The 12927-nt window shown below is 37.0% G+C and overlaps 1 protein-coding gene across 1 annotated transcript in view; it reads left to right on the top strand.

Annotated features, from left to right (window-relative positions):
• Positions 1 to 10914, top strand: part of LOC129264412 (probable methyltransferase TARBP1) — a 59907-nt gene extending 48993 nt beyond the window's left edge. The window contains exons 19-27 of the mRNA XM_064102697.1: positions 834 to 944; positions 1719 to 1868; positions 3782 to 3865; positions 4301 to 4488; positions 5703 to 5971; positions 6604 to 6786; positions 8232 to 8356; positions 9377 to 9513; positions 9965 to 10914. Coding sequence (XP_063958767.1) covers positions 834 to 944; positions 1719 to 1868; positions 3782 to 3865; positions 4301 to 4488; positions 5703 to 5971; positions 6604 to 6786; positions 8232 to 8356; positions 9377 to 9513; positions 9965 to 10118 — 1401 coding nt within the window. The 3' untranslated portion in view covers positions 10119 to 10914. The remainder of the gene's footprint in view (positions 1 to 833; positions 945 to 1718; positions 1869 to 3781; positions 3866 to 4300; positions 4489 to 5702; positions 5972 to 6603; positions 6787 to 8231; positions 8357 to 9376; positions 9514 to 9964) is intronic.
• Positions 10915 to 12927: the final 2013 nt, after the last annotated feature.

Here is a 12927-nt window from a genome sequence, read left to right on the forward strand (position 1 = left end):
AAACATAATCTAGGCTCTAAATCTTAGATCAGCAAGTGTGCACTGTGCTCGAAAGGGTCATTAAAATCTGCCTTTATTTTACAAATGAGACTAAAAGCCAAGCAAACAAACTCTGAAATGCCATAGTATTGGTCAGTATCGCATTTTACTTGCTATTTTGAAGAAATATGCATGTAAAAATGTTGATTTCCTTTTATTTGTCTAGATTTTTTCTGCCATTTTTTCAGCACTGACACAAAAGGTGACACAATTTGTCAATGTGTTGTCAATATTTTCACAAATGCTGACCTTATCCTGATGATAGTTACATCACTTGGTAATTCAAAGTTGCTTTTAGGGGCCGGTGATAATGGAATTTCCAGATATTAATTTCATTTTTAGATAAATGACTGTCCACTGAATATGGACACACATTCATCATAAATGAATCATTTCTAAAGGACATGTTTTAGCTTCATTCTTCTGAATTTTTAGATGATTGATTTATTCTTCATGTCTCATTAACATGGTTTGAATAATGAGATTTATATTTTTTTTTAATGTAAATTGTTGCATGTTTACTATTTTCTTTGAATTTGTTATTTGTAATTTATTCATGTATTGTGCATTTGTGGTAACCCCCTTTTCATAAGCATTACTTCTCCGGTTTCTCCAAGTCATCTATGTATTTTTTGTTTTAGTTACTTCGTGAATATTTTATTTTGTTTTGTTTATCCCATTGATGGTTGAATGAATGAACAAAAAACCCTGTGAGTGAGTGAATGAATAATGAGAGTTATATCTTGTTTAATGAAAATTGATGAAATAAAAACATGAATATCTTCTACCCTCAGGATCAAGAGATCACTCCCGTGAAACGTAGCTATGTCATCAATTCATTTGTCCATCGTCTAAAGCTACGTATATGGCAGGCAGCTATCATCATCCTCAATTTTCTTTCTCAGGTAAGATGCTTAAAGGGATGGGAAAATATTTCTTTTCTTTTGCAGCTATTAATAATGTAATCATAATTGAAAAACTTTACATGTAGGTCAGACAACAATCACCTGAAGTTTATAAGCCAATCTGTTGCTTAATTGCTGATATAATGATTACTCAGCCATAAGCATCCATATGGACACTTGAGTTATATCTGTAGGCTATGCAGGGAAATGATTATTTTTCATTTACTTATTGCGAAGCACTAATGATTCTTATGAAATAAAATGTTCATGGTTTCCTCTCAAAACATTTTTGCATGCAGTGACAGCACATAGGGCCCCACAGCTGAGATTTATAATGCCTGTCATTTTGATTTTGTATAATAATAATAGGCATTTGTATAGCGCCATCTATCTAGAAACATCTATTCCGAGGCATATTCAAATTGATCTATTGTTTTGTTGTTGTTTTTTGCATATATGTTCATATTTTTTATTTTGAAAAAGCAAAAAACTTGTTATTGCCATTATTGCTATATGCAGCGATATTCATTTGATTATGTGCAATAGGATTTATTGTATTGTCTTGGATCTTATAGCTGTCATATTGATTTCGTTTTCGGATTGGTATATTTTCTTGCATATATGTTTGAGTGTGCTATTAAGATCTGAAGAAAAAAAAAATGAATAGATTTTGGAAATCTGACCTGAAACAATAGTGCTTGTTATTATATTGCTGCTATATTCAGGGATGTTAATTTGCTGTATGATTTATTGAATTGTTTTTGGATTGTATAGGATTCCATGCCTCGTGTACTAACTAAGGTATTGCAATGTGTGAAAGCTGAGAATCAGACATCAGTACGTCATGTGATAGAGGTCTTTATTGTTAGAATGATTCATCTTAATCCTCATCTATTACAACAGTTCTGGGAGTATACTTCACAGGTCAGTAATCATAATAATAGTATTAATAATGATAATAAGAATGATAATACATGTATAACTAAACTGGGTTCCAAAAGAAACTTATCAAACTTCACAAGCGCACTGCACAAATTCCACTCGGTCAAAATGAACAAAATTTTGATACAGGCTAGCTTCACAGTAATCTTTATTATAAAGCAGGGGCCGTGGAAGCGGGGGGGGGGGGGGCTTTTTTTTCCAAAACCGTGTACAAAAACGTAAAAATGACCATATGATTGTGATTTTTTGCATGGTCAGCCCCCCCCCCCACTTTGAATACCGTTCCGCGGCCCCTGTAAAGCACATGTGAATAATTAAACCTTGAGCCTTGAAGAGTAATCCCTTTCAGCAGCTTTAAAGCTATCCCGGGATGAAAACATTCTGTGTATCAGTGCGAGGTGCCATGGTGAGGTAATTTGAAATTTCACTTATATACATTAAAAGTGAGTGTGCACCATGCAAGTAAAAACTGCCTCTTGGTTTACAGCATAAGAGACCCAGTGCAGTGCGGCCTCTCTAAATACAGCTGGGTTTGTTCCTATTACAACAGGTCCTGGTAGGTAATTCAAAATTTTGACTACGTGGGAAGAAAGAGAACATGTATGCATCAGTGGTTGCTTTTGGGATAGCATATTTAAGGCTGTGATCATGTCCAGTATATGTAGCAGCACCAATGGTAGGAGGAAATAGGTACAGCAACTAGATTATGATGAATTTTATGGAAGAGGGTACACTGGGCAAGAAGACGGCGTGTATGGAGACTATCCCATCCAAGTGCAGACACAAGGGCTGAGGAAGATGTTGAGGTCTTGTGGTCACCAGGTACAAAGCGAGCAGCTGATCTTTGCACTTTTTCAATTGAGCTTACAATTGTAGCTGTATGCGGGTTCCATGCCTCTGTGTATATTCCAATTGTGATATTCCAATATTCCGATTAAGAGATTGGTTTCTCACAAAGAGGCTGTAGCCCCTTGAATAAATTGGTACCGGAAGTCACAAAATGGCAAAGGAAAGACCAATGGAAATGAGATGGGATTACACAAACTTTTTTACACAGTTTATTAAAGTTCACAGTATGACCATCGGCATGTTTAATTAACTGCCTCAATAACTAAGAAGTTTCAGGAAGTTGAAATAACATTTTAAAAATGCTTGAGGTGAAAGAGGCATAATGTATGAATGGACTCAATAGCAGTCATGACCATTTGGTTTAATCCCATCTCATTTCCATTGGTCTTTCTTTTGCTATTTTATGACTTTGGATTCGGAACCAATTGATTTCAGGGGCTACAACCAATCTCTTAATTATTGACATGTGCTTAGTAATGATTATTGAAGCTAGCCTGTGTCAATTTTTTTTCTCATTTTGACTTAGTGGAATTTGTGTAGTGCGCTTGTGAAGTTTGATAAGTTTCTTTGGAACCGGGCCCAGTTTACATATAATGATGGTGGTGGTGGTGGTGTTGATGATGATGATGATGATGATAAGAAGACGAAGCAGACAAAGGAGTAGGAGAAGAAGAAGTCTGGAGATTTATTCACTGAGCCACACAACTTCTAGAGTTTACACAGGAGCTGCATTGTGCATGTTCGTCTTATATTCGTTTGTTGGTTTATATATTAATGTATCCACAGTAAATGTAGTCCCATAAAATTTGTTTAAACACAATCATACAGAGTGGCAGATGAATCCATATGCTTGTAATATTCATTTTGTTTCTATGTATTTATAGTGGGTTTTTTGGGGGGGGAGGGGGCAAGATTGACCACTTCCAGCACTCCTCATTTCCACCTCGCTCATTAGCATGGTTGCCAATTATTGTATATCTTGATTTCTGCCTTGTCTCACCATCAAAGGAATAATGATTTATGTATTTTTAAAATTTTATTTACAGGCAGCGAATAGTAAAGATATAAGTTTCTCCCCGTTAGTGATGATCATTGCACATCTTGGGATTGTACAGCCGAAGAACCAACAGGTTTGTATCGATTATAAACATCACATTTTTTTTTGTTGAAGTCAATTCTTATATGTGTAAATGGTGATGACTGCAAAATATACATACATGTATATAGTGTGATGATTATTGTAATCAAAAGAGAGATTTCTGTCAGTGCAAAGGGAGATTCCATTTTTGTATCTGAAGGTGGAGTGCATGAGAATACTTCCGGAAGAGTGGCACTGAGAGGTCGGCATTTCCCCTGTATCTGCAAATGAAAAGTCTTGATTTGATATTTTTACTGAATTTGAATTCTAAAATTTTTGAGAAAATCGTCAAATGCATTCTTTTAAGAAACATTAGTGAAATAAGATTATGCACTAAATATGCTTTGTAGAATGAAGCAACAGAATTAGAATTAGAAATGTTCACTTCTGGATCATCATCATCATATTTTTTTCGCCTTCATTTTAGGAGTCCTTCTACCTGTATGCAATCCCAACAGTACTTCCATGGACATTTGTGTCTTCGATGGCACTGCGAATCCACGCACAGGTGGCGCTCTTCAAAATGTGGAAGAATTGTCAAGAGGCAGGGCTTACGGCTGTACTGGACAGGTTCCCAGGAGTAGCTGTTTGTATGGACTTCACTCAGAACAATAGGTGAGCAGAGAAAGTAGGGCAACGAAACAAAAAAAACCTCTTATTTCAACGAGGCAAATATTTTCCAGTGATCACTTCAGCAAAACATTGGTGTCTCACTAATGGGGTGTTGCAAGAAACTTGCGATTGAACACAAATCGAACGCAACTCCCAAAATTGAGCGTAAGTCCTCCGATTAAACGCAAATCTGCAATTGAACGCAAGTTACGTTCAATCCTGTTGCAAAAACAGGTTGCGTTTGATCAATTGAACGTAGATCAAGCGCAAGCTTTGCAATTGATTGCAAATCGGCTGCAGTCGATTTGCAATCAATTGCAACGCCCCATAAGGCTTACTGATCAAACTTCATGATGTATTGCAATCATAGCCCTGACAGTCTATTGCCAATAATACATGAATGTGTTGTCCATGTAATGTTGGTAAAAAAAAATAATTGGAACTACAACACATCCATAGTAGATTTAAAGATCAAACTTGAATGGTAGGAGACCTACCTCACATTGACTCATCAAAACTCAGCCACAACTGAATTGATCTTCACTGTGAAATAGAATAGTTTATAACTCTGTTACATGGGCATCTTGTAATTTTGGGAACCAACCCGATGTAAAGAAACTAAACCTCAACTATTTTTTTTATTAATTCATGAGTTTGTAATTAATATGTATTCATGTGTTTGTGATTAATATATATTCATGAGTTTGTAATTAATATGTATTCAAATATTGAAGCTAAGCATTGTAAAGTTGTAGCAAACAATAGTTTCATGAGGGAGTCATTTAAATCAATAAATTGTCATATCATTGTATATCTAAATCCGGGGGGCCATTGCATGAACTTATCTCAGTGAAATCATGAAATCTAGTAATGCATATGATCACATTGAAGGTAATCAACACAGATAAACACATGTGGAATAGTGTATTTCTATTGCTTAGAAAAATTCCTGGTACATGGCTGAAATGTCATGCATATTTTTGTCTTTTTTCTTGGCAATTACTTGTTTTCTTTCCAGAATCGATTGACGCTTATTTATTATTTTTTTATGCATGCAAACACTTTGGTGGTCATTATATTGGATTCTGTTTGAACTCATTATGAGATTGGTATTTACCAAAACCAGCATTTATCTTAAAGCTACCTTTTTATTGGAAATAATGAAAGATTGATAAGAAGTTTAAAATGCCATCCCTCCTTGTCTTCCATCCATCCAGTGCTCTTCAGTCATTGAGAGAGAGAATGAAAGGGAATTTCTTCATCAGTCACTTCCATCCTATCGATCATTTTAGTGTTGAGACCATGGTGTATACCATGCCTCGATTGACCTTGGTCACTGATGATGAACTCATTCATCCAGAACTCTTCCTCATGTCAGATACATCACCATGGAAACAGGACAACGATGATCTTATCGTACCCCTGTACAGCAGGACAGACACACTCAGGACGTGTAATCTCAAAGAAAAGCTGAAAAGTAGATCAGGTTTGTTTGAAGACTCCCATGGGGTATCTGACACCAAAGTCTGTTTTTACGTTTAATTACGTTTGGTCTCTTTTAAAGCCAAAAGTTTTGGGTAATGAGTCTTATACCTGAGCAAAAGGTTGTCTTTTATATGTTTTGCAAGAGAGTAACTTAAATTTTTTCATGAACACATGTTCTTCATATTCTGGGGCCTGTTGCAGAAAGAGTTGCGTTTAAACGCAAGTCAAAATATCAAGCGCAAGTCCCGAATACGGGTGCTTCATTGGCTGAAAATCAAGTTTTGTTGAGTTGCGTTTGATCGCAACTCTTTCTGCATCGGGCCCCTGGTCTGAAATAATGCTTCTAGTTAGGTGATTATTTGACTTTAAATAGAAGGTAGACTTTAATATGCAGAGTCTACTGAGTGGCTATGTTGTAATGTATTAACAATCAAGGAAAATCTGTTTGGATTTACAAAAATGGTTGATCAATTTTTTAAATTAAATTCATTGAATGTTTTATTCCTTCCAGTTGTATTTGTATTTACCTCTTTACTTGATTCAAGAAATATTGATTTTTTGCTGTAAACCATGTTTTCTCTATAAACGCACGAAACATGTAATGTTTGGGTATACTGATTACTTTATGAACAGTGAAAGATGCTGAGATCTGCGAGGGACATTGGACAGAGGATGGATCAGGAGATATCCAGAAGAAGATTACACCCTGGAAAGATTCACATATACCCGGCTTGGAATCCTCTCAAGGTCAAAGGTCACCAAGGGGTCATCTTGTAGTTGTTGCTTCGCTCGTTGACAGGATACCAAATCTTGGAGGTTTGTTTACTTTTACCATGGTTCCCAGGGGGAGGGAGGGAGGGTGGGCACTGCCATCTAAAGGTGGACTCCATGCTCATTATCAAACGCATGTAAAATGGGTTGTTTTGTTCGATGGAGGAAGAGTAATAAGATTAAACCAAGAAGTTTTGTAACTGAAATTGCAATGGGAAATCAATATTTCAAGCAGCTGTTCATTTCTAAAGAAGCACTGAAGAAACTACAGCAGTATTGTTGCCTTTGTCAGCTGCCAGTTTCATAGGGTAAACCGAGGAATGATTTTTTTTGTAATTGTTCAATTAATATATCACCTTTTATATCAATAAGCAAACTGTTATTTGAGCGCAATTCCTAAGCCATATTGCTGTAAGAAATTCGGCTAGATTGTATCAAGTAATCTCTAATTAGTGAAGAAAGTAAGAATTTGACCTTTAGAAAAACCTGATTTTGACACTTTTCTGATTACTCCTTACAAATACAAAATTAAAATGTGGTTGTTAGAATATTGTTGTTCATAATTTTATCGGTCAGATTAGTGCCCATACATACCCAGTCAAGTAAGTGTGAGTCATATTTAAGAAGATATTGCACCATTGCATTTCGCATGCCTCTGAAAAGGTAAGAATTATGTACTGCACATATTACCAGCCCGAGATGCTGCTAAAAGTGATTATCATCACAAATGCATAGGCCCCTGTTTTTCCTTTCTACATGACCTGTTCGTAAGGAGTTGTGCAGGAATCTTTTCTCTACACATTTGTTCAGAAAATTTAACAAAGTGTGTGCCTTACATTCTTTTTGCTTGCGGTTTCGGACTTTGTTCAACGGGAATTACATGTAGCTTGCTATTAATCCATCTCTATTTAATTATAATAATAATAATAGCCAATTTTTATAAAGCGCTTTTCCCAGAACGGCCCAAAGCGCGTTACAGCATATTATTACCCCGGTCATTGGATTCATTTCAATCCCGCACGAAAAGTGCACAATTTCCACTCCCTGGCGAGCATTCCTTGCATTCATCGCAGCCTCATTATGGCGCTGGCAAATTAAAACATACAATATCTTTCGCATCCTACCGGGTACCCATTTAGCACCTGGGTCGAGAGTGGCAAAGTGTGGATTAACGCCTTGCCAAAGGACGCTAGACAGCGGTGGGATTCGAACACATGACCCTCTGTTTGCAAGACAAGAGTCAGAACCACTACACCACGGCTCTTCCAAGGGTTTGTGTCCGTGAGTCGATTGGTTTCTTAATAATTTGTAACTTTGTTGGTGACTTTGGGATGAAATGAATGAACGAACCAAACCAATGATAACGAACATCATTTTGCTCTGTAGATCATTGTGAGAAGACTTATGTTTGTACTTGTTGGTCAGATTTTTTGCCCCCTCGGTATATTACTGACAAAGTTGTTTTCTTTCCATTTTGCCCTCATCTTCAGGTCTGTGTCGTACCTGTGAAATATTTGGTGCATCCTGTCTTGTGCTTGGTAACCTGGCTTTGAAAGATCATCAAGATTTCCTGAGTCTCAGTGTATCTGCAGAAAGATGGCTTCCGATCAGAGAGGTAAGACTGATCTCATTTCCAAGGTCTTCCCACCAGGCCTAGGATAACCTTGCTTTCCATTTTGAAACATGCCCCGAAAGTGCACAGATGACTTCTATGGTTTAAAGTGTCTGGTGTTTTTCTAAGTTTTAGTTCAAATTGAAGATTTAGCGCTCAGCGGAAAATCTTTTAATGTAGACAAACCTTAGTCACAATCGAGCTTGCGGACCCTCCCCATTTACCTCGCTCTGTAGACTTTATATTGATTTGGTCTATTAGCAATTGGTCTACCTTTCAGACATTCTGATACCACATGGGCTAAACCCATTTGTTGTAGTTTCTGTATGGTCTACATTACACTTGGTCTAATACCCACTATGTCCAATTCTCATTTAGTCCAATGGCCAGTTGGTTTAGTTTCCACTTCATCTACTTTCCATACTTTGTTAAATGAAAATTTGTTTCATATACAGTTCATCTAACTCTGTAGATGAAAGCAGATATTACATTACATGGGTAAAGCCTAAATTGGAATAAGACAAAATGATGAAAAGACTAATAATAATAGCAATAATAATATGCAGTTCTTGTATAGCGCATATCACATTATGAATAATGTCTCTATGCGCTTCCAAAGGACTTGGATATTATTACCCCAGCTGTAGCTTGGCAGCCGTAATTACTCAGATTACAGTGCACACGCATTTCAAGGAATAAATTCCTGCCAGGTACCCATTCACCTCACCTGGGTTGAGTGCAGCACAATGTGGATGAATTACTTGCGGAAGGAAACTACGCCATGGCTGGGATTTAAACCCACGACCCTCTGTTTCAAAGTCCGGTGACTTATCCACTGGGCCACAACGACTAAGTTGAAACCAGACCAAAAGTTTATTAGATAAACTGGTTTAGACAAAACAGCACTGCGCTCAAGACGCGTACAGTATTGATGTTCCTTTGATGTGAATAGTTTTGGCCAGATCCTCGATTGTCATGGGATACAAGTATTTTTATACTATATTATGTCATATTTTATTACAGGTGAAGCCAGGAGATTTGAAAGATTACATGATTGAGCTGAGGGAACATGGATATACCCTGGTAGGCGTAGAACAGACCGCTAACAGCCAATCTCTAACCGACTTCAAGTTCCCACAAAGGACCATGCTTCTTTTAGGGTAAGTAACAGGTATCCATCAAGTAACTTTGCCATCCAATGGCAACTACCCTGAAATCTCTGATTCTGGTTGGCTGCCGAGCCTTGTTACCATGGTAATAACCATAGGATGGCGGAGTTACCATAATAGTAAACTTTAGGAAATGGATGTCAGGGATGATACCTCTAAAAAACTACATGACTTTTTTGTAAAATCATTTGTAATATCGACATTGCAATCATACATACAAACAGTAACATCAAGTTTGGTTTGTCCCTTTCAGGACCCACAAAAGATTCTGTGTGTGCGGTGAATGATTAACAGAGCTTTTTAAACATATTTTCACAGATTTAATTGTAACCAAGGCCTTAGCGTTAAAAATAGTCATGTCAAACAATCCCCCCCCCCTATTTTTTTTTTTGCTTTGCTTTTAATTCTTCATGATTGTGTCTGGAATGTTTGATTTGAACAGGAAAGAAAGAGAAGGCATCCCCGTTGAGTTGATCCAGCTTCTTGATGTATGCGTAGAGATCCCGCAACTAGGTTTCATCAGATCACTCAATGTACATGTGAGCGGAGCGTTGATGATATGGGAATATACCAGGCAGAGACTACTCGAACAATAGAGCTCTAGCGATCAGAAGTCGATGAACGTCATTAGGGTTTCCTCCTGCGACAATTGCTCTTACTGAAAATACACATATTAACACAAGCTTCGAACCCTTCCTTGACCTAATTGTCATCAGGATCATTTCAGTAAAGTTGAAAAGATGGGGGAATGTGTCCAGTTGATCAAGGGGAGCATCAAGTTTGATAACACAAGCTATTTTGTAAAGATTACATCCAAGGACTTGTTAGGTGTTAATGCAGTTTATCTTCTGCTAGTCGACAAGGAATAAACAATTGTGCGTTAGTTCCTTGTAAGGGGGGATCCATGGCATATGTAAGGCCATGAAATGTTGGAACCGACCTTTGAAGTCACGTAGGTTTTTTTTATACATGTATAGGAACTCCCATGCACATTATTTGTTTTTATATATATATATATATAAAAGAAGGATCTTGTAGGTTACCCCCTCATTAAAGGGGAATCCAACCCAAATAAAAACTTGTTTTTACAAGGAAAAGAAAAATCAGACAAGTTGATAGGTGAAAGTTTGAACAATATTGGACAAACAACAAGAAAGTTATGGATTTTTAAAAGTTGTATATATTGGTAATCACTATACCCATGGAGACTTCAAATTGGCCACATATGGGATGTCATAGTGATGTAAGGCAACGACTACTCTTCCATGTACTCCAATACATATTATGGCTAAAACAGAGCTGCCAAATAGTAGGATTTTGTCGTATCCCGTACGATTTTTCACTTAAAATACGACACTACGATTTTTCTAAATAAAATACGATTTTACGAAAATATAGCTATGTGCATCCGTGTATTATGTGTGTGTATATCTCATTGGCATTACGTACGTAATACCGCGCTCGTATATAGCGAGCGCGGTATTACGTTGTGTGTGTGCACAACAGGCAAGTACGATGTTCCCAGCGCTAGCGCAGCCATGGCCAATCCAGGACTCATGTGTGCGCGCGTGCATGCTTATGCATGTACTGTGTGCGAATCTCGCGGCGCTTTATCATCTTTGGTGCGAAGCTAAATTCACTGTGTAGCTACCGGTACGGTACTAGCGCGCATGGCCTGGCTGACGATACCGCATGCTCCGGCCGGCCTCGTACTCGTCTTGAGCACCGTCGTCGTTTGTGTCTGTGATCATATTGTGAACAACGGACAAAGAGAGTTAATTCTGTAATATTCATCATGGCATCGAAAGGATCTGGATCATCACGGAGACAAACATTCCTATCCGAATATACGACTAGGTGGCCATGCATAGTGGCCAGCAAGAAGAACGATTACACCGCTCGATGTACGGCATGTGCATGTAACTTCTCGATATCGCATGGCGGTGCGAAGGACATCAGCTTGCACCTAAGTCGGCAGAAGCATCGACAAGCTGTGGAAGTCATGAAAAACGTGACAACACTTGCTACATTTTGGACAAAAACAGATTTTTCTGTTAAAACTGCTTTGAAATGAAATTCAGTGATAATCTATTAAGTAAGTGCAAAGGAGCAGCGACATCAGCAGCTGCATCAGGGTCCCACATGTAAATGAGGTAACCTATCAGTCATGCATGTAATTATGTTACTATTAAATGAAGAACCTATGAATTTACCCCCCCTAATCCTATTCAAACCTGTCGTATACATAATATACATGTAAAAATTACAGTTGGCACAGCAAAATAATGAGATGTATGATAGGAAAGTACACGATGGGTATGAATAGGATTTTTTTGTCTAAAAATAGGATTTTTGGGGTTAAATAATAGGATTTTTGTTGAAGTGTGGTTGGCAGCTCTGCTAAAATGTCATTTTTCCCAAAAGTTTTATTTCAATTATATTTTTGTTTCATGAGGACATAAAACAATATACTACCTCGGTTATATTAAGATTACTGCCCCAGGGGAACCACAAATCCCTGATAATAAAGTACTTGGTCTATGGGAAAGTTGTCCTTGCCCCTTGTCATAAATTACTTACACAGTTGCCAATTTGAAATCTACATAGTATTAGTGATCTCAATTTTAAAGCAGCTATAACTTTCTTATTGCTTGTCTGATTTCTGTCAAACTTTCACCATTCTATTTGATTTATTTTTCTCCTTCCCAACACAACATTTTATGGCCAAGGCTGGATTCCCCTTTAAGTCTTATGAAATGCCAAGCTTTAAGGCATTCATATTTCAAGTTTCTCTACTGATTTTTGAAAATTATGATCCTTGTTAGATGATTTTGAATACTTTGTCTATGCATATCCCTGGTGTATGTGGAAGCGACAAAGTGTAATCTGGTTTTGAGGTAGTAACAAATGATGTCCTTGACAAGGTGGAGTGTGTGTTCTATGGGAAGTATAGTCATACAAAACAGTTAAAAATTAATAACAAAAAGATGGTGCTAAGATACTCTAAGATGTGCAAAATTGTAAGCTTTTATTTGGATTTTTGCTTTCTGTCATAGCTATTTCTTGTCACTAAATTACGTACTCCTGGTTTGATAGTTGTGAGAAAAAAAATTAAATTTACTTCTTATACTGTTTAATCTATAAATATCTGTGCCATCATTGTTTAATTTAAATAATATTTCAATGATTCTAAACATCGGGAAAAAATCACATATCCAAGAAGATATTTTTAAGAAAGTCTTTATTAGCAGTGCTTTGGTCGAGTCACTACTTACTGAGTTCATGACCATTATGTGTTGGTAATCTCAGGAAAATTCTTGATCTGATGAAAAATTTATTCAAGGCCGGTAATTTCAATTATTTTTTGTGAAGTGTTTTGTTATATGCCACATAACAAAACAAAAT

The sequence above is a fragment of the Lytechinus pictus genome, chromosome 7 (genome assembly GCF_037042905.1).
Source record: "Lytechinus pictus isolate F3 Inbred chromosome 7, Lp3.0, whole genome shotgun sequence".
Classification (NCBI taxonomy): Eukaryota; Metazoa; Echinodermata; class Echinoidea; order Temnopleuroida; family Toxopneustidae; genus Lytechinus; species Lytechinus pictus.